The sequence below is a fragment of the Rhineura floridana genome, chromosome 1, assembly GCF_030035675.1.
Source record: "Rhineura floridana isolate rRhiFlo1 chromosome 1, rRhiFlo1.hap2, whole genome shotgun sequence".
Taxonomy (NCBI): Eukaryota; Metazoa; Chordata; class Lepidosauria; order Squamata; family Rhineuridae; genus Rhineura; species Rhineura floridana.
The window spans coordinates 21,030,679-21,053,574 of record NC_084480.1 but is presented as its reverse complement, the minus strand read 5'-3'; the positions used below and the strand labels follow the sequence as shown (position 1 = coordinate 21,053,574).

The window sequence follows — 22,896 nt, the reverse complement described above, 5'->3', positions numbered from 1 at the left end:
ACATCACCAGATGGTCAATATAGGAATCAAATTGATTATATAATTGGAAACAGAAGATGGAGAAGTTCCATACTTTCTGCAAAAACAAGACCAGGAGCAGACTGCTGTACAGATCATGAACTGATCGTATCGAAAATCAGAGTAAAGCTAAAGAAGAACAACAAAGCACTCATAATGCCAAAATACAATTTAAATAACATCCCAGAAGAATATAAAGATCAAATAAGGAACAGGTTTGAGGCTTTCAACTTAGTTGACAGAGAACCAGAAGAACTATGGAATGAAGTCAGGGACATTACAGGGAAGAATGCAAAAAGACAATACCTCTTGTTAAAAAGAAAGACCTCAATGGATGACTGAAGAAACTCTTAAAATGGTTAAAGAGAGAAGGAAAGCAAAAGCAAAAGGAGATAGAAACACGGTCAGAACCCTAAATGCAACTATACAATGACTAGTACGTAGGGACAAAGAAAACTATTACAATAGTTATTGTATAGAAATAGAAAAGGACAACAAAATGGGAAGAATAAGAGCCCTATTCCAAAAGATTAGAGAAATGAAAGGGAAATTTAAACCACGAGTAGGGATGTTGAATAATCAACAGGGGAACACACTGACTGACAGAGATTAAATAAAAGGAAGATGGAAGCAATACACTGAAGAACTCTATAAAAGAGATGACAGGATGACAGATTCATTCACGGAGGAACCATATGATGAAGAACCAGAAATTTTAGAATGTGAGGTGAAAGCTGCTCTTAAAATTCTTGGAAGAAACAAATCACCAGGAATAGACGGCATACCAATAGAGTTGCTACAAGCTACTGAGACTGAATCTGTCCACATTTTGACAAAAATTTGTCAAGAAATATGGAAAACTAAACAGTGGCCCACAGACTGGAGTGTTCAATATATATCCCACTTCCAAAGAAAGGGGATCCCAGAGAATGCAGTAATTACCGAACTATTGCCTTAATATCCCATGCAAGTAAAGTAATGCTCAAGATTCTACAACCATATATGGAGTGAGAAATGCCAGACGTCCAGGCTGGATTTAGACAGGGAAGAGGCACCAGAGATCATATCGCAAACATACGTTGGATAATGGAATGGATCAAGGAATTTCAGAAGAAAATCCCCCTCTTTAGTCTAGGGAAACAGTGTGGCTAAGAGTGAACCAGGAGGTTCCCAATCCCAGTCTCTCTTTAGCCAGCAGCTCATTAGGTGTCTTTAGGAAAGCTAATATACTCTGACTCTCAGTCTTATCCCCGCCCACCCCTCCCTCTGAAGTATGGGGTTAATAAGTACTGGCTCACCTTGAACATACTGCTGCGAAAATGTATGTGAAATACTTCCAGCAGTCCAAATGTATTATGTATTATACTATAGCCAGCATGGCTTTTTCACATTCTGCCATGTTAAATGGAACCCCCTCCATGCCATTTTGCAGCTTTCCATAATCAAATTTCAAAACAAAATCTTAAAAAACTTAATAGTCTTGAACTCAGAAACACTTGCTTAACAACACTCTAAGTTTTCATGGTGATACATAAAACAGAGAATCCAGACTTTAAAGTCTGAAACCTGAGTAAAAAAATCCAGACCTCTGTTGGACTTTTTTCTGTCAGTGGCCTCATAATTTGTTGAAATTAATTAAAAATCAGCCATATTCACAGAGTACCTGTAATCCTATTACTGACCTTGCCCCATACTCTGATCTTTATCTTCTGAAATTTAAAAGTTAAAAAATGCATGGCTGATTTTAATTAATTTAACAAAATTAACATCGGAGTCTATGATGGTGCAGGCTAATCAGGGAGACACCTCCCCCAGACATTTATTCCACTTCGAACAGTCATGACTTTCCCCAAAGAATCCTGGGAAGTGTAGTTTGTGGAGGGTGCTGAAAGCTATTAGGAAGTTGCTATTCCCTTGACAGAGCTCCAGTGGCCAGAGTGGTTTAACAGTCAGCCCCTCTTCCCAGAGAATTCTGGTGATTCTCTGTGAAAGGAATAGGACATCTCTAGATAACTCTTAGCACCTTTCACAAACTACACTTCCCATGCTCAGAGGCACATCACCAAATTTTTCTAAGCTGCACAGGAAGTGGATTGGACCATGAAAGACCAACCCAAATTTTGTTTTCATTTTTACAAATGTGTAGGGTAGTACAACATCTCAGAGAGGAGGTCAGATCTCCTGCTCCCCTGGTGTATTCACTATTGCTGCCTCCTTTCTCTGCTTTTTAAACTTTGACAGAAATATCTGTTGGCTATATGTAAGTTCTTAAATTGCAAGGTTTTTTCCTATTAGTGAATCATATAAATATTAGCTACTATTATTACTGCTCTTTAGCGCATAGATTATAATTCATGTCTCAACAGGTTTCCCTGCATGCATCCTTTTGCATGTGCAAAGCTACTCCCCTCCATTGACACAAAGAGGAAGTGAGCAGAAAAGCTACGTATGCTTACCAGAACCTCCATGCCTAACGGTGAATCAATGAACTGGGACAACAGTATTTTGCTGGAAAAAGTAAACCTTTTCAGAGAGAATTGCTGATTCAAATCTAATTTAAAATTGTTTTTTTTTAAAAAAAAGTGCAATTAAGACATTAATCTTTGAAATGAGTTCAAATAGTCTTCTATATCCATTTGCTATGTGTTCATTTGAAATTGCATCTGGCCACAGAAATTGTCTCATTTGGACAGTACATATTTTGATGGGGGTTGGAAGAAAGTAATAGCAGGCAGCAGCTTTCTATATCTCTATCCATTCTGTGGGTAAAATACCAAGGGAACAAACCTTTAAATATTGGAGCTTCCAATTCACTAGATAACTGGCCAGTTTGTATCACTTTGTTACACTTGTAATGTGCTTTTAAAACAAGGAAATAAAACAAAAGCCCTATACTGGCACAAACACTCCTGTAATCCGCTAAACACATTAGAAACATTGAATCTGCATAGAACAGGTGAGATGATAGCCTCAGCTGTGTGCTCAAGACTTTGACATATGAAAACCTTGGCACATCCTAGGACATTTTTAAGATGTGCTATTGCCAATATCATGTTCTGAATTCTGATCAGTGCAACATAGAAGCCATTACTTTTTTCCTGGTCCTTCTCAGCAGCAGAATGGTGTCAGAGTGTGTAAATCATGGCATCTGTAGCAGGGGGCATGCAAGCCCCACTGACATTTTCACAATTTAAATCATCTTGAGTAATAACCCTTTTAAGATGACTAATGTTACTGATTTTCCTGCATTAATAGTAGTGCTGAATAGACCACTGGGGGGGATCACTAGTGGACGAGGTCACATTTTAAAATGCAACGTGTTGGCTCACTTTAACTCTTTATGTTAAAGCTGTCTTAAAAAAAAAGAAACAAGAAAAAAAATTAAAACAGCAGTTTTATGTCAAAGCACGTGCCACCCCTGGCAATCTTAGATGATCATGTAAAACATCTCAATCAATACGTCTGATTGCTTTCTAGATCTTCACATGTAACTCAACTAAATATATGCAAGTGATGGAAGAGCATTTTTACAGTTCTTATTCACTCCTTCAGAAATCACACACTGTATGATGATGGATAATAATTCAATACTCTTAATGACACGTACAGTTGCATGCAGAAAGTCATGGTAGATTAAAAATATATGCTATTAGCTGATAGTTACAGGAATACTGAAGCCAAGGAAGCAATAATTCTGCTGTCAGCTTTCTCCAGCTCTTTTTCACAGAGATCTCTGCATGCATAGGCTGTAATTCTAAACGAAAGGCACCAAGTATCTACCAGGAAGATGTCATTCACGAACCCCACTGAAATGAATGGGACCTCCTTGACTGTACAACTCCCATTCATTTCAAGAGGGTTTGTGCAGCAGAACTTCCTGATAGGCTGTGCCCATGCTTACTTGTGGGGAAGGTACTAGGGAAAACTCAACAAGACTCATTCAACATTTGCAATATTTTTAAAGCTCTCAACAGTCACTTTGTTCTGCTAAGCGGCAAAATTCCTCTATGACTGGAGTTCTTAGTATCTTGGAAAATTGTGGATATTTTCCCATTGAACATTGCCCTCATTACACTAGCAATTACATGGTGCAACTCACTAAACCATTGCTGTTGTATATTTGTCACCAGGGCACTTGTAGCCCTTGCCTGCTCATAAGGGGGAACACGGCAAAAACCTTTGGGCACATAAAATGGCAGCTGAGCCCACTGGGATAGCCCTTGCTCAGAATTTGGAGATTGCGTTTCCCTAATGTCTCAGGCGAGAGAAAATCCAAAGACTGTTGGGAAATTAGCTTACCCAGCAGGGTAGACCTACAGCTGTGCCTCAAGACATCTACTTCCTTCCTAAAGAGGTAGGCATGTCCCCTTAACCACTGCCTTCTCTCATTTGCTATGCTGTAGAGCTGCCTGGACTCTAGGGCTCAACAGCCTCTATCCTTTCTCCTTCTCCACTCCTGGTCGAGCTCATAGAAGCAGTTGGCAGAAAGCCTAAAGGCCTTCATGAACCTGCAACCCCAGCACTGAGACAGCGCTTCAGTCGTGGATTTCTTGCATTGGCAGGAGGTTAGGCTACAGTACTTTGAAGGTCCCTTACAACTCTAGGATTCTACAGCATGGGGCAACCCATTAGCAAACACTAGGTTAGACTGCCTCTTTCTTAGGAAGCTGCTCACATACACATTTGTGACTACAGATGCATTGGAAACACAAAGAAATAGCAATGTGATATTGTGGGTCCTGCAGAAGCCCCACTGCAACAGATGAAGACTGCACAACAGTGGTTGCTTGCTGGGCCGAACCTATTCATCATGATACTACAGCTTCAGCGGACACGGGGTCTGCCTCATCCACTGCAGTGAATGGGGAAGCTCACGACCTTTGCACCCGCAATTTATACAGTGGCTCTGGATCAGGAGGATGGACTGAAAGACTGGGCCGCTAAATTTTGTAAACAGCGTGGTCAAGTTAGTTTGGTTATTTAAGGAATGGTTAAACAAAAGAGAGCCAGTGTGGTGTAGTGGTTACAGTGTTGGACTACGACCTGGGAGACCAGGGTTCAAATCCTCACACAGCCATGAAGCTGACTGGGTGACCTTGGGTCAGTCACTGCCTCTCAGCCTCAGAGGGAGGCAACGGTAAACCCCCTCTGAATACCGCTTACTGTGGAAACCCTGTTCATAGCATCACCATAAGTCGGAACCGACTTGAAGGCACTACATATACGTATTTGAAACAAAATAAATATTGTTAACTTGGAAACTATACATTCCCATGGAATTGCCTCCTTTCCCGTAAGTTTTGTTACATCTCTAGAGTTTTTTAAAAAGGGAGTTTGTTTTATCCATTCCAAGTGGCAAGGACACAAAAAGAGATATGTTTGTTGGCTGTCAAGCTGTTATGGAATATTGTCCGTACAGAAGGTGCCAAAGGTTTTGAGTTATCAGGAAAAAACTCTCAAAGGGGCCGAGGTTCAGAGACACAAAGGAAGAGCGGAATGGGCTTCGCCGATACTCATTCTTGGGATTGAGCAAGATGGACCACTGGTCTGGCTCAGTGAATGTTTTATGACAGAGGTCAGTACAAAGAGTTTTTCAAACATGTCTGCCAGGAAACATCTTGTTTGGCTGCTACTGAACCCGTGTGTGTTGCAGAAGGTTCTGGGGAGGTAACAGAGGAGATTGGTTTTAGAAGGCCAGCTGTCTTAGGAGTCTTGTTTGCCACTACTAATGTTCTCCTTGAGGAACACCTGATAGGCTTCCAAGGAACACCAGGATCCCCCAGATATCAAGTTTTAAAACCACCATTTTACCACAGCCAACAGTGGGAAAGCTCAGACTACATTCGTCTAGGAACAAAGGAAGCTGCCTACACAGAGTCAGGCCATGAGCCCACCTAGTTCAGTCTCTGCACTGATGGGCAGCAGCTCTCCAGGGTTTCAGGCAGGAGTCTCTTCCAGCCCTCCTGGAGATGGGGGAGACGGAACCAGTGGCCTTCTGCATGCAAAGCAAATGCTCTGCCACTGAGCCACAGCCCTTCCCATCACAGCAGTCACTTGCTAGGCTGAAGAGGCCTCATATTGAGTCAGACCACTGACTGGCAGTGGCTCACCAGGGTCTCAGGCAACAGGATCCAGTCCTACCTGGAGATGCCAAATTTTGAACTGGGGACCTTTTGCATGCAAAGCAATGTGCTGTTCCACTGAGCCACAGCCCTTCCCTTAAGAACAGTGGTGGCTAACCTTTTCCAGCCTGAAGGGTGCCTTGCCGCCCAAGAAACCCACATCCTTTGCTACATGGGCATGACCAAAAAGTGGGTGTTGCCACCACACTCCTGCTTGTGTACACACCATACCAATTATTATTATTGTTAACATTTATTACCTGCCCTTCATCCAATGGTCCCAGGGCAGGTTATAACACTTAAAATACAGGTGCGTTTTCAGCATCAGGGCTGGCAGGCCCTCAGGCACCAGCCCACCATGAGCCCCCACCTATCCCCTGTGTGTGTATATGTGTGCATACGTACTTAAATATGCCTGGTTGTGCCACCTCACATGTCAGCACACATGCCTGTCGTTACTCAGGTTATTTAAGCGGCCTACAACCTGATGCTGGCGGGGGATCACGGAGCAGGAGCTCCACCCTCTCGGCTCCAGGGGCCCTCGGCCGGTGCCGTCTCACTGTCCGCTGGTGCCGGGCCCGTTCAGCATTCACCTGAAACTGTACTGTCCGCTCATATAACACCTGTTCTGGCCTGTCTGCACTGGCTTCCTATTTGTTTCCGGGCTAGATTCAAAGTGCTGGTTTTGACCTATAAAGCCCTACACGGCATGGGACCGCAATACCTGGTGGAACGCCTCTCCCAATATGAACCTACCCGGACACTGCGCTCAACATCTAAGGCCCTCCTCCGGGTGCCATCCCATCGAGAAGCTCGGAGGGTGGTGACTAGAACCAGGGCCTTTTCTGTGGTGGCCCCCGAACTGTGGAACAGCCTCCCCGATGAGGTGCGCCTGGCGCCGACGCTACTATCTTTTCGGCGCCAGGTGAAAACCTTTTTATACTCCCAGGCATTTTAAAGTGTGTTTTAATAGCATTTTCATTATTATTTTGTATCCTGGATGTTGTTTGGTTTCTTTTTTATTTGTTTGTTTTGTTTTTTGATTTATTGTATTTATTGTATTTATACATTGCTTGTTTTTATCTTTTTGTACACCGCCCAGAGAGCCTTCGGGCTTAGGGCGGTATATAAATTAAATTAAATAAATAAATAAATACAGCGAAGTTGCTAGACGTCCCTTGGTGGTGAGGGAGTTCCACAACTTCAGGGCTGCCACAGAGAATGCCCTCTCCCAGGCCACCATTCCCCAGACTTCTGAGTACGGCAGCCCTATTACTATTATTAGAATTTGTTACCCAGAGGTCCCAGGGCTGATCTCAACCCCCAAGAGGGTCTTGTAGGGATGGAGGCAGTCTTTCAAATATTTGGGACCCAAGTTGTTTAGGGTTTTAAACACTAATGTAAGCACCTTGAATTGGGCCCGGAAACAAACCAGCAACCAATGCAGCTGTTTTAAAACAGGGGCTATATGAGTTCTAAAAGGAACCCTGACCAGTAATCTGGTTGCTGCAATTTGGACCAGTTGAAGTTTCCAAGTCATCCCCACATAGAGTGCATTGCAATAATCCACATGAAAGTTACCACAGCATGGAGCACTGCGGCCAAGTCTTCTCTGTCCAGAAGGGGCTGAAGCTGGCAAACCAGCCGGAGCTGTAAAAAGGCACTCTTAGCCACTGAGGCCACCTGAACCTCCAGTGACAGTGATGGATCAAGGAGTACCCCTAGGCTGCAGACCTGCTCCTTCAAGCAAAGAGCAACCCCATCCAGAACAGGCCGTCTTCCCACCTCCTGGACATGAGAACTCTGGACACATAACACCTCTATCTTTTCGGGATTCAGCCTCAATTTATTGACACACATCCAGTCCATCACTGCCTCCAAGCACCGGTTCAACTCTACTTCTCCTGATTCAGATGGAATAGAGGGGTAGAGCTGGGTGTCAACGGCATATTGATGGCACCTCACTCCAAATATCCTGATGACAGCTTTCAGTGGCTTTAAATAGCATGGGGGGCAAGATGGAACCCTGCGGAACACCACAGGATAATTCCCATGGTGCTGAACAGTAGCCTCCCATAACTATTTGTTGGAAGCCGCTCTGGAGGTATGAGGAGAACCACTGAAGCACAGTGCCCCCAACTCCTTGAGACATCCCAGAAGGATACCATAGCGAACAGTGTCAAAAGCCACTGAAAGAGAACAAGCAGGGTTGCATTCCCCCCCCCCTCCTGACAGATGTCATCAACCAGGGCATAATCAAGGCAATTTCAGTACCATGGCCAGGCCTGAAGCCAGACTGGAATGGATCCAAGTAAACAGTTTCCTCCAAGCATGGTGAAGTTGGACTGCCACCACCTTCTCAAGCACTTTGCCCAAAAAGGGGATATCTGCAACTGGGCAATAGTTGTTTAACGCTACTGGGTCCAGGCAGGTCTTCTTAAGGAGGGGACGTGCCATCGCCTCCTTCAAGGCAGCCGGTATCTCCCCCTCTTCCAGTGAAGCATTAATCACTCCCTGGACCCACCCTATCAGTCCCCTATGGCTAGTTCTCAGCTGGTAGGATGGACAAAGGTCAAAGGGACAGGTGGTGGGCCACACTTCTTCAAGCAGCTTGTCTACATCCTTAGGCCACAATAATTGAAACTGATCCAATACACATGGAACAGACCATGCTCTGGATGGCATCCAACTCAGTCCGAAACTGATCAATTTTGTTCCTAAAACTACCAAGAAGACCCCCTCTGCTGATCTCAACACTTGAGAAGGTCTGTAGGGAAGGAGACGGTCATTCAGATATTTGGGTCCTAAATCGTTTAGGGCTTTAAACACTAACGTGAGCACCTTAAATTGGACCTGGAAATGAACTGGCAACAAATGAAGCTGTTCTAAAACAGGGGTTATATGAGATTCTAAAAGCAACCCCAGCCATTAATCTCGCGACTGCATTTTGGACCAGTTGAAGTTTCTGTGTCATCTACAAGGGCAGCCCCATGTAGAGTGCATTGCAATAATTCAATCTATAAGGTATTAGAATTTGGAGTACTGTGGCCAAGTCATCTCTGTCCAAAAGGGGCTGACACTGGTGAACCAGCCAGAGCTGGAAAAAAGCACTACCCACAGCAGGCACACACACTCCCTTTTCTTTGTGGGAATGTTGGCAGCCAGTGTGGTGTACGGTAGTGTTTAAGGTGTTGGACTACGACCTGGGAGGCCAGGGTTCGAATCCCCACATAACCATGCAGCTCTCTGGGTGACCTTGGGCCAGTCACTGCCTCTCAGCCTCAGAGAAAGGCAATGGTAAACCCCCTCTGAATACCGCTTACCATGAAAACCCTATTCTTAGGGTCGCCATAAGTTGGGATCGACTTGAAGGCAGCCCATTTCCATTTTGGCATCACTGATGGGTTTACATGAAAGTAAAGTCTTCCTCATTTCCAGCAAGGACTTAAGTCAGCCCAGAATTGCTGCTGTATCTAAGAGAATACAGGCAGCGAGAGATGCGATTTTCCTCCCCTCACTCCCTCTTCGCTGGAGGACTATAGAGGAGAGAGTGTGATTTTCCTGTGTGTTACCCAGCACTGCAACAGGAAAGAAAATTTGCCCTCTTTGCTTGAGCACTTCTCTTTAGGAGAGTGCCATTTTCTTCCCCATTGCAGTGCTGGCCAACACAGAGGGAAATGGTGCCCTCTCTGCTCTAGTAGGGAGTAGTGGGCAGTGCTGAATGAAGAAAGCAGGCAAGACAGCAGGAAGAGAAACAAATCCCTAAGTAGAGCTCCATTCTGTGCCAATTGCTGATGAGAATAGCCAAGCATTCTGGAAGCTCTCAGAAGAAGACTACAGAGTGCTCAGAATGTGCACAAGAATGTGGAAGCAGCAGGCAGCTTACTTAACATGGTGTGGTTGCTGTCATTGTCACTGGATGCTGGGACATTTCTGAAGCAAACCATGGCCTTTCCCCCCCAAAAACACAGCTGGGAATACTATACGTCTGTAAAGTGGTTCATCATTTTGTTGTTGTTGGCACCATGGCTGCCAAATTGTTGATGGTCTTGGGGCAGCCTTTAGAAATCATTAGTGGTGGGGGAGGGGCTGGATAGGCCCAAGGGCTTCTGGTTACCCACCTCTGCCTTAAAAGAAGAAGACTGGAGTTGTAAATCAAAGCAACCTAGTCTGACTTGTCAAAGTTCAACAAAACTGACTTCATGCTGAAAAATTATTCTGTTTAGAGTTTGGGGAATATGCTTGATATTTCAACAGACGTGATATATTATAATGAATTGCATGTAATTAATGCAAATATAAAACTTTTGAATATGGCGCTCTATAATGTTATTCAAATATGATATAAAGAAGTGTCATGTGTGTGACTCACCTGCCAAAAGGAAATGTGACTATCTGTGTTGGAATAAGTGGCAAGGTATCGCCCATCAGGAGCAAAAGCCACGGCTGTTATGGCTCCTTTATGGCCGTGGATTGTCTAGAGAAAAGAACATGATATTCAAAGTTAGTCAGTCACTACCAACTAGCAAACAAAATTAGTTAGCTACAACCAACCATAGTAGCATTTGGATTAAAAGAAGATTGAAAATATATGCTGAACGTATAGAAGGAAGCCCAGTATAATTTCGGAATTTCTAAAGGAGGTTGCTCTTATGAAGACCAGCCTGATATCCCTTGCATTGACAGAAGGTTCTTTGAGCCAGCAAATTTTATTTATTTTTATTATTACATTTATATTGCCCCTTTCCCCCTAAGAGCTCAAGGTGGCATACAAACACAGCTCTCCACCTCCCAATTTTACACAACAACCCCATGAGGTAGGTTAGGCTAAGACACAGTGACTAGCCCAAGCAGTGAGCTTCATGGCCAAGCGGGAATCTGAGCCCTGGTCTCCCAGGTCCAAGCCTGACACTGTAACCACTACACCACACTGGCAAATGCTTCTGCAAGCCCCCTGAACAAAGGCTCCTCTAACCCTCTGAAGTAGATGAAGGAATGGGCAGAAATCATATCACCCCTCCTTTCCTCTTCTACTGGATCAAAATGTCTGCTGTCAGTACATGAAACACTACTGCTGAACAGACATTGTGATTATATATTTGGTTGTATAAAGATTCTTTCAGTTGGTGCTTCACCAATGTGCACTGGGGTGCAACAACAGTAGTTGCAGGGATCAGCTTTTTTTTTTTTAACTAGTTACTGTAAAAAGTGATTGCAGCTATCTGGTTTTCAATGTACCCTGATGAAGCGCTCTTTGCTTGAATACATCGGGACTGGGATGTTTATAATTTGTATTAGAATATACTATAATTTATTACTCCTATAGTTCTGTAAAATGACTTCACATTGCTCTCTGTTCATTATCTCATTTTATGCTATTTAAATTGAGAATATATTACAATGTCTTGCTTGGTACCCAACATCACCACCTCAAGAGAGACATCATTGCCGAATTTACCCCTGCTCTCTTGGGTGGTGCTGTTGCTAGTTTTGCATTACAGCAACAAAGTGGGGTGTAGGATGCTCTCAAAGAGATGATAATCAGCAGCTATGGTCCCTCCATGAAACACGGTTTCACTTAGGTTAAGAGCTCAGCAGGGAAAGAAGTGTGATTTCCCTTTTCTGAAGTAAAAGGAAGCTGGAATATGTAACAGATTATTCATTGTTTTTCTGCCTCTCTCTCTCTGGTCGATTCAGGGCACAGTCCTGGAATAAAATACAGAAAATGGGTGGCACATTTTTGACATCGGTATGCTGATAATGCATAGGTGGACAAATAAAATCCAAAGAGCTGACAGCCATTGCTGGAACGCAGAGTTGGGCATGTCCTGAAAGAATTTTTTCATTATAATTTTCTGCTTGTCAAGAAGAACCTCCCCCCCAAAAAACCATTCATATCAATAAAACAATCGCGGCATTATTTATTTATTTTATTTATTTATTGTACTTATATACCGCCCCATAGCCAAAGCTCTCTGGGCGGCATCACAAATAACACTACTACCACACTGGGGTAATCCTGTGCCTATCAGTTTGGGAGTGAAATGGTGCCCCTCCCCCCCCCAAAGGAAAGCGGGTTCTTCTGCACAATCAAGGGGCTTCCAGGTATGCACAACTAAATTACCTCCATAAATTAAAAGAAAAAGAAATACAGGTGCTCAGCAACTTCTAGGAGGGACAGACTGATGAGAGCAATGGAGCTGTGGGATTGCAAGGGTACCGCGTTTCATTTCGGAAGGGAAACTAGAGCGAGGCAGACACATGCCATGAAGTTAAAAACTTATATGGTGAGGTTTGTTTCAGGGGGAGGTGGGCAGAAGGGGAAACTTTTCCTTTTCCCACTCCAGACTCTTCCTGTGGCTCTGCAGCAATAAAATGCTCATAGGGAGTATTTTATAAGGGAAGGACCATAGCTCAATGGTAGACCATCTGTCTTGCATATAGAGGGTCCCAGGTTCAATCCCTGGCATCTCCAGGTAGGGATGGGGGAGACTCCCTGCCTGAAACCTGGAGAGCTGCTGCCAGTCAGTGTAGACAGTACTAAGCTAGATGAATCAATAGTCTGACTCAGTATGAGGCACCTTCCTATGTTCCTAAAGTCCTGTGCATGCACATTATTTGCACAAGAGAGAAACATTTCAGGAGGATTGGGGGGGGGAGAAGTGGCATCTTTTTCCTTGTCCTGCTTCTGATCCCCCCCCCCGTGAACCCTGAACAGCACAACAAGGCTCATGTGTCAAGCTGGCCAAAGACCTGAACAGGAGCACCCCTCTTTTCCTTTCTCTCTCTAACACACCATCTCTATTGTTTTTGTGTTTTTAAAACCTGACTCCCCTGTTCATGGACTGCTGAAGGTAAGCCCCACCACTCTTCCTTCAGCACACATTAAGGCACTTCAGCAGGGCACAGACAGGATTCTGGCTAAGATATCAGGAAGCAATATATGCATGATGGTGCCTTCCCTTGATGCACAGAAGGTTCTTTTGACCTACTCTGCAGACTGACCTTTCTGCCGAGTGGGTCATTGCTGCGGGGAGAATATCCATGTAGGGCTTTTAGCAGACTGTGTGATTCAAAGAGCTACAGTGATCGCTCTCTTAACCTGCAATGAATGCCTATAGATTCCTATGCTAGTTAAACAAGTGCAACCTCAGGAAGAGAATTTAAGCAAGCACTAAAAACCAAAACCAAATCCAGAAATCCAAATGAAACATACCTCAGCTATGGGCATGTGAAATTGATGTTTAGTTTATTACTTTCCTTAAATCTATTTGGACACATGTAGTATATGGATAACAATGTAAAGAAGTGGAGCACTTCCTTCTAAAGTTCAAAGCACCTGCACATATTTTACCTAAATAATTCTTAACAGCAATGCTGTAAGGTAGGCCAGTATTTTGATCCCTTAATTACAGATAAAGAGCTGGGGGATGGGGAGAGAGCAAGAGCAAGTAAGCTCTGCCTGAAAATGTTCAATGAGCTTGTGGCTGAAAGGACAGCCAAAGGCATCCCAGGTTATTATCCTATCCATTACACAACACCAGCAAATAGCTTTGATTATACCTATCCTCCAAGGAGCTTAGGGTGGCACACATTATTCTTCTCTCTTCTATTTCATCTTCACAACAACCCTATAGGGCAGGCTAGCCTGAGAAAAAGAACTGCTGACCCAAGGTCATGTGGTGTGTTTTGTGGCTAACTGGAGACTTGAACCTGGATCTTCCTGGTTCTAGTCCAACATTAGCCACAACATCATGTTGTGGGTTTTGGACAGTGTACATAGCCAGATGCAAGTCTGATATGCACAAACAATGAAAAAACATTGGGGAGGGGGCAGGCTTCACCACCTGTGCATCTCACCTGACTATCTGCACGTTTCCTTGAATGCATTTTAGGAAACATGGTTGGAGGTAGTATGTTTCTGAATACCAGTTGCTGGAAATCACAGGATGAAAAAGTGCTCTTGGACTGACCTCCTGCTGGTCAGACTCCCATATACATCTGGTTGGCCGCTGTGAGATCAGGATGCTTGACTAGATGGGCCATTGGCCTGATCCTGCAGGCTCTTCTTATGTTTTTAAAAGCAGCAACAAATTCTGGTGTGCAGTATGCACCTATGTGCACTTTAACATTTAGTTAACAAGGAATTCCTTGGAAATGGTGGTGCTACATAAGAATCTGCCTTATATTGAGCCACGCTACTGGTCCATCTAGCTCATTATTGTTTCCCAGTCATTCTTTGAGATGCCAGGGATTGAACCAGGGACCTTCTAGATGCAAATCATGTGCTCTATCACTGAGCTTGCAGGCTTAATTCTAAGACTGCATTAGCATTGCTGCAACTTAGTTATCATTGTTTTGATAGACACCGCCATCATATGGTTTGTTTCAGCAATTTGTGCCTAACAGGCAGACCACAGGATTGATTAGGCTGTCACAAGCCTTGCTGATACGTTTTATTAGAACTTTAGGTAAAGGAGAGGTTCTGGCTGCTAACAACTGAATTCAGGAAGAAGCCTTTTATATGTGAGGTTCTTTTGTTTATGCAAATTTGTTGCAAACTGCCTTGAAGTCTGGGGAGGAGAGATACTATAAAACTAATCTCTCTCCTGCTGCCTATAAAACATCGCACCCGCCCATACTTTGTCAGCAGGGTTTGTTTTGTAGCCGTTTATTCTTATTTGCCCCTTTGACAGCAGAAAAGCTCTTGGCATGCCACTAGGATTCACAGAATTCTACACACACATTTAAGTTCACTCAGTACTACCTTCAGCAACCTTCCCTAATCTGGTGCCAGGGATAGCCAAGATGGGGCCCTCCAGATGTTTTGGCCGACAACTCCTACTATCCCCAGTCAGTGGCCCTGCTGGCTAGGTCTGATAGGAATTGCAGTCTAAAACATCTGGAGGACACCAGGTTGGGGAATCACTGCCATAAATAATGATGCAGACAACCTATGCTGCTTAATACTGGCAGAACTTCAGAACAGTAGTTTTAACTGTACATCATATTCACACAAACAACATATGATGCTTCATTCAACTGCACAAGCCTTTTGAGTTGTCCCCAAGCACAGACTCAATCAAGCAGCCATATTACGTGACCTGGAACTCATGATCTTTGGCAACAGAACTTCCATGATTTCAGCTGGCTGCAAAATAAGGCTGTGGCTGTGGCCAAGATCTGTAAGTTCTCAGCTCACACAAAATGGTTGGCTAAATGAGCCCACACAGTTTAAAGTAGCACTGTGTGAATAGCCCTCGACTTGCAAACACCAGGAGTTCGAGCATTAAGTTTATAGTAAAGTCTTGAACCTGATTCAATCGGACACCAGCTCCATTCCTCCAGAAAGTCCACACCTGTGGGTTATCCAAAGAGATGAAGATACAGTGGGGGAAAAAATTTTTCACAGATGCCTTGTCTATAACCTGTGCCTAATTCAGGAGCTATACTGGCCTTCAACTGGGAGGAAGGGTGGGATAGAAATAAATAAATAAATAAATTTAGAGAATGATGGGCTTATACATATATCATAGTAAAACAATGCTCCCTATAGAAAATTTAAGGGAACATGGTCCAGCCAGATTCCTAAATCTTTAAGGCCCAACTTTAATACCCTGAAATCTCTAAAATCAAAAAGTTAATTTTTAGTTGAAAGACATAAACCCTAAGATTGATTGTCAGAGAGTAAAGCTACACTACAATAGCAACTAAGATATGCTGCACTTACCAAATAAAGCAGACATTAATTATCAGTTGTGATATTTGCTCACTGTATAGCATGCACAAGATACATCGGCATCTGCAAACCCAGTTCCTTATGTAATCTTCACTACATAATAAGGAAAACTAAAAGCCCAATTAGTTATGGGATTCAATATTTTGGCCATCAAATTCCTTAGCACTTAACAAGCAATTAATATTTGCCCATGAAAAATGTTTGGGTAATTCAAGGTGAAAATCAATACTGCTAGCAAACTTGTTGCACTCTTGGCCACTGACAATTTATCCAAATAACTACAATTCTTAAGGGAGGCAAATCACTTCGATGTTTTAATTTATGTGCTTTCCTTGCACATGTTAATCCTTGAAAAAGATTTCTTTCTCCTTGGTGTAATTCAGTGTGTACTTTGCAGTGCTCACTCTTATTTATTCATAGAATCATAGAATAGTAGAGTTGGAGGGGGCCTATAAGGCCATCAAGTCCAACCCCCTGCTCAATGCAGGAATCCAAATCAAAGCATTTCCGACAGATGGCTGTCCAGCGGCCTCTTCAATGCCTCCAGTGTTGGAGAGCCCACTACCTCTCTAGGTAATTGGTTCCATTGTCGTATGGCTCTAACAGTTAGGAAGTTTTTCCTGATGTCCTGTCAAAATCTGGCTTCCTGCAACTTGAGCCCATTATTCCGTGTCCTGCCCTCTGGGACGATTGAGAAAGGATCCCGGCCCTCCTCTATGTGACAGCCTTTCATGTACTTGAAGAGTGCTATCATATCTCCCCTCAGTCTTCTCGTCTCCAGGCTAAACATGCCCAGTTCTTTCAGTCTCTCCTCATAGGGCTTGGTTTCTAGTCCCCTGATCATCCTTGTTGCCCTCCTCTGAACCTGTTCCAGTTTGTCTGCATCCTTTTTGAAGTGTGGAAACCAGAACTTCACACTGTATTCAAGATGGGGCCTAACCAGTGCTGAACAGAGGGGAACTAATACTTCACGCGATTTGGAATCTATACTTCTGTTAATGCAGCCTAATATAGCATTTGCCTTTTTTGCAGCCACATCACACTGTTGGGTCATATTCAGCTTGTGATCAATGACAATTCCAAGATCCTTCTCACATGTCGTATTGCTGAGCCAAGTATTCCCCATCTTATAACTGTGCATTTGGTTTCTTTTTCCTAAGTGCAGAACTTTGCATTTATCCCTGTTGAATTTTATTCTGTTGTTTTCAGCCCAATGCTCCAGCCTATCAAGGTCTCTTTGAATTCTCTTTCTGTCTTCCACGGTATTAGCTATGCCCCCCCCAATTTTGTATCATCTGCAAATTTGATAAGCATGCTCTATACCTCCTCATCCAAGTCATTAATAAAAATGTTGAAGAGCACTGGGCCCAGGACTGAGCCCTGTGGTATCCCACTCGTTACTTCCGCCCAGTTAGAGAAGGAACCATTGATAAGCACTCTTTGAGTACGATTCTGGAGCCAGTTGTGGATCCACCAGATAGTTGTTCCATCCAGCCCACATTTAGCTAGCTTGCTAATCAGAATATCATGGGGCACTTTGTCAAAAGCTTTGCTGAAGTTGAGGTATATTATGTCTGCAGCATTCCACAGTCTACAAGGGAGGTTACCCGATCAAAAAATGAGATAAGATTAGTTTGGCAGGATTTGTTCTTCATAAATCTGTGTTGGCTCCTAGTAATCACTGCATTGTTTTCAAGGTGCTTACAGATTGACTGCTTTATAATCTGCTCCAGAGTTTTTCCAGGGATTGATGTTAGGCTGACTGGTCTGTAGTTCCCCGGTTCCTCCTTTTTGCCCTTTTTGAAGATAGGGACAACATTAGCTCTCCTCCAGTCATCCGGCACTTCACCAGTCCTCCATGATTTTGCAAAGATAATAGAGAGCAGTTCTGAGAGTTATTCAGCCAGTTCCTTCAATACTCTAGGATGCAGTTTATTGGGCCCTGCCAATTTGAACTCATTCAAAGTGATTAGGTATTCCTTGACTGTTTGTCTGTCAAGCTCAAGCTCCAATCCTGCCCCTTCTACTTCATGTTTCCCGAGAGGGTCATAGACCCTTTTTTGGGAGAAGACTGAGCCAAAGTAGGAATTGAGGATTTCTGCCTTTTCTTTGTCATCTGTTATCATTTGCCATCCTCATTGAGTAGCTGTGCCACCATTTCTTTTCTGTGTCTTTTACTACGGATGTACCTGAAGAAAGCTTTTTTGTTGCTTTTAGCATCCCTCGCTAACCTCAGCTCATTCTCAGCTTTAGCCTTCCTGACACCATCCCTACAATTCTGTGACACCTGCCTGTACTCTTCCTTTGTGGCCTGGCCTTCTTTCCACTTCTTGTATGTGTCTTTTTTTTGTTTTCAGGTCATCTCTAAGCTTTTTGTGAAGCCACATTGGCTTATTCTGCTGTTTCCCCCCTTTTTTCCTTGTTGGAATTGCTTGCCATTGCGCTTTTAGAATTTCCTTTTTTAGAAACTCCCACCCATCTTGGATTCCTTTTCTCATTAGGGTCGCTTGCCATGGAATCATACTTACAATTGTTCTGAGTTTATTGAAATCAGCTTTCCTGAAGTCCAGGGGGCGCGTATGGCTACTCTTAGCTTTTGTTTCTGTTAAAATCAAGAATTCAAGTATGTTGTGGTCACTTTTCCCCAGAGTTCCCGTAACTGCCACTTCATCCACCAAATCATCACTATTGGTTAGAATCAAGTCCAGGATAGCTGATCCTCTGGTTGCTTCCTCCACTTTCTGTAGGTGAAAGTTATCTCCAACACAAGTTAGAAATTTCTTGGAGGGGCCGTGTTTGGCAGAATTTGTCTCCCAACAGATATTGGGATAATTGAAGTCCCCTTTACTACTATATCATGACTCCTCGAAACATTGGCAATTTGCTTTTCAAAAGTTACATTCTCATCTTCTCCTTTATTGGGTAGTTGGTTGGTAGCAGACTCCAAGCACCACATTCCTTTTATTACTTGCCCCATTAATTTTAATCCAGATACTCTCGGTGGAGCTACCAAGCTCATCTTCCTGAATTTCTGTGCAGGGATATATATTTTTAACATATAGCATGACTCCTCCTCCCATTTGATTCCTTCTGTTCTTTTTGAACACGTTATATCCTTCAATTGTTGTATTCCAGTCATGGGAGTCATCCCACCAAGTTTCAGGTATACCTTTCAAGTCATAATTGCCTTCCTGTATTAAGAGTTCAAGTTTGTCCTGCTTGTTTCCCATCCTCTGCGCATTAGTATACAGACATCGAAGACCATGTGATTTATGGGTTGGCTTCCTTACTACTTTTTTCTGAGGACTGTTACTGGGCCCTATTAGAGTCAACCTCTCTGTTCCCATTACTGTGCACAAGCCTTCATCAGTCATTACCACCAAGTGTACGTCTCCCTCCCCAAATATTCACCAAATAAACAAGTATGTGCACGCATCCACACACATTTGAATCCAAACTATTTCTATTTGCTGGGGTTTTGGTGGGCAAAGAAAACCACATCTCTGAGGCAAAACCTATATGGAAGGATATATTTCAGTGGTAGCTAAACATGACAGATGCCTAGCACTGAATATCTGTGAAAAGTTTCTATTTATTGATACATCAAAGAAACAGCAGAAACAATGGAAAAGCAAATACAGGGAAAACAAATCTTTGCTCTACCAATTGCTTTACAAAGGGATTTAAAGTTCCTTGCTAGTTATTTATATACATTTAATCTGCTGTTGTTATGTGCCTTCAAGTCAATTACGACTTATGGCAAATCAGCAACCTGCAACAGCATCTGTCGTGAACCACCCTGTTCAGATCTTGCGACTTCAGGTCTGTGGCTTCCTTTATGGAATCAACCCATCTCTTGTTTGGCCTTCCTCTTTTTCTGCTCCCTTCTGTTTTCCCCAGCATTATTGTCTTTTCTAGTGAATCAGATTATGTGTCCAAAGTATGATAACCTCAGTTTCATCATTTTAGCTTCTAATGATAGTTCTGGTTTAATTTGTTCTAACACCCAATTATTTGTCTTTTTTGCGGTCCATGGCGTAGGCTTTGTAGAACGTGTAGGCCTCCCTATAACAAAGAGTTCTCTGAACAACTCTCAGAATAAATGTAACAAATAAAATATAACAATGCAAGGTGTTTGTCCAAACATGCATAGAAGGGGCTGACATTGTGTTTGCTGGCCCTGTTCTCTATGAACATTTGATGGAATGTCTGAAACATAGCACCAGACAGTAAGTGGAGATATGTGCCTACAAGTAGCTTATCATCACCCACTGCTGAACCTCTGTGGTTACGTAAAGGAAGGTGAAGTCAAATAACCATTGGTGGTACGTTCTTATACTGCCTTTGTTTATTACCCCCAAACCAACCTAAGCAAACCTGTGTATGCTTTCTTGAAAATTAACTCCATCCAGCACCCTGGATAGCTCTTTGTGAAGCTCAAATGTTGCTTTAGCAACTAGCAAAGCCATTCTGAGCCTACAATAGAGCTGCTGATCCATCTTGGTGACTTGTCCTGCCTTTGGGAAGTAGTCTCTTCAGTTAAACAGGCATAGCCTGCTTCAACAGCCATTGACTCCAATGCCATAAGGTTGTGCTGTGGTACCGCTGGGGCTTCCAGTCTTTGGAATCCAAGAAAACAGAACGGGAATTTAAAAACCATAGAGTTACAACAATGTTAAAAAGCTACAACATGATTAAAAAGGCTTGGCACAATATAAAGGTGTTTGCCTGTCAATGAAATGACATTGAAGCAAGCACTAAGTGGATCTCTCTGGGGAGGGCATTCTACAACTGGGGTGCCACCACTGAAAATACACATTCACTTGCAGCCACCTGCTGTAGCTCACTTGGCAGCTGTATACTATGATGGACCTCAGATGAAGAGCTCAGCATCTGGGGTTACATGTGGGAAAAGGTGATCCTTCCAGTACTGACTTTTATATTGGGGGTCCAAGGCAGGCAAGCTCAGTAGGTATGGATAATATATTGCCAAGACAAATCTTTACCAAACTTTACACTGAGGAAAACAACAGAACTGTTCCACAACATTTTTAACATGGACCCATAACAAGATTTAACTCAACATGATGGAACCACAGAGTTTCTGTGCCACTGTGACAACATAGGCATGATAACATTTAGAATAACTGGTGAAACATTATGTGCAGTTAACGTGCTGTAATAATAAGGCTGGAATGTGAGATTGCCTAGCATTAGGACATTGTCAGAGCAAAGAAATAATGTATACAACAGAAATAATATATGCAATTTGCTGCTGGTAGCTTGGATTAGCCAAAGTCTTGGAGGATATGTCTGTCAATGGCTATTAGCCATCATAGTTGTATGGAAGATTCATGTTCAGAGGCAACAAGCCACTGAATACAAATTGCTGGGAAACATCAATAGCACAGCACTATTAGACATGGGTCTAAACGTTTTAAAAATCATGGTTAATACTGCCACTTTTATTTTGAAGGAAAAACATTGAAGGGGATCTGATTCACTGTTGCACTCCTATTTGTTTATTTATATTTATATTTGTTTATTTATATTTATATGCCACACAATACCCAAATTATCTGCGACATTGGCAACCTATAATATAATACATATGTTAGTCTTTAAGGTACTACAGACCTTTTGTGGTTTTTATCCAGGCTGCATTTCATGAGGCAGCTCCAATTAACATGTAATAGAATCCAAATATATGGCAACTGACATGCAAACTCTACCACATCAATTCCATTAAGCCATTACAGATTTTTAAAATGAACTGGAAAACCACACTAACCATTTGCTAATCCGAAGAGGTCTGCACAGCTAAAGCAATTCTGTGTATTCACAGAGCTATCATGATTTTCCTTTATGGCCACATCCCCTTGCTTGTGTCAGAGATGCTGCTCCAGAGGGCATCCCAATATTCATGAGTGGATTTATAAGGCATGCAAATCGCTATGGGCAGAAGGTCTCAAAAGCTCCAGTGTGCAAATGATCTAGTCATGGCGCAGAGTTGTAACATTGTCTTGGCTGCCTTATCGTTAAGTAGGCTAGCAGATTAATTTTGAATTAGCTATCACCGCAATTCCTTACACAAAACTCAACCTAATGAATCTGAAGGTCTAACACAGAGATAGGGAATCTGTGGGCTACATTGACAGGTGGGAGGGACCATCCACCTGTCAATCACCTGACATCATAGTTGCATGAAACGTCAAGCCATGGCTGCAAAGAAGGAGCACACTCTAAGGGCTTAGACCTATTATTTTATAAGTTAACCAGCAACACATTGATCGTAAGTGTACATCAGGCAGAAAGCATGAGCAAATAAGGTGCTCCGTGACTGAGATGCTTGCCAAATTTTGTTAATGGTTGTTCCATAAAAGACTGAGTAACCGTTCTACACAGAAAGGCTGAAGCATTTGGGGCTTTTTAAGGTTTTGTTTTTAAAGACAACTAAGAGAGCCAGTGTGGTGTAGTGGTTAAGGTGTTGGACTACAACCTGGGAGAGAAGGGATTGAATCCCCACACAGCCATTAAGCTCCCTGGGTGATCTTGGGCCAGTCACTGCCTCTCAGCCTCAGAGGAAGGCAATGGTAAACCTCCTCTGAATACCGCTTTCCATGAAAACCCTATTCATAGGGTCGCCATAAGTCAGAATCGACTTGAAGACAGTCCATTTCCATTTTCAAGGAGGGACATGATAAAGAGTTTTATAAACTGGGGATGGTGTAGCGCAGGGATAGCCAGTGGCACCTTCCAGAAGTTGTTGGGCCACAACTCCCATACCATTGACCATTGGCCAAGCTGACTGAGGCTGATGAGCAATGTAGTCCAACATCATCTGGAAGGCATCATATTGGCTAACTCTGATGTAGAGAGTGGACAGAGATTTCCCCTCTCCCCCTCATGTTTTCAGGGTCACTTAAATAAATTTATTCTGAGAGGATAGGTCTATCAATAGCAGTTAGCTAAGGTATCTACATATTCCATGTTGAGTCGTAGTAACACTTCTGAGGA

The 22,896-nt window shown here is 43.0% G+C and overlaps 1 protein-coding gene across 3 annotated transcripts in view; it reads right to left on the bottom strand.

Moving 5' to 3' along the window:
* WDR7 (WD repeat domain 7) overlaps positions 1 to 22,896 on the bottom strand; it is a 323,076-nt gene that overhangs the window by 6,156 nt on the left and 294,024 nt on the right. For all 3 annotated transcript variants that reach the window (XM_061615103.1, XM_061615091.1, XM_061615098.1), the window contains one exon: positions 10,513 to 10,617. In XM_061615103.1, the coding sequence (XP_061471087.1) occupies positions 10,513 to 10,617 (105 nt within the window). The remainder of the gene's footprint in view (positions 1 to 10,512; positions 10,618 to 22,896) is intronic.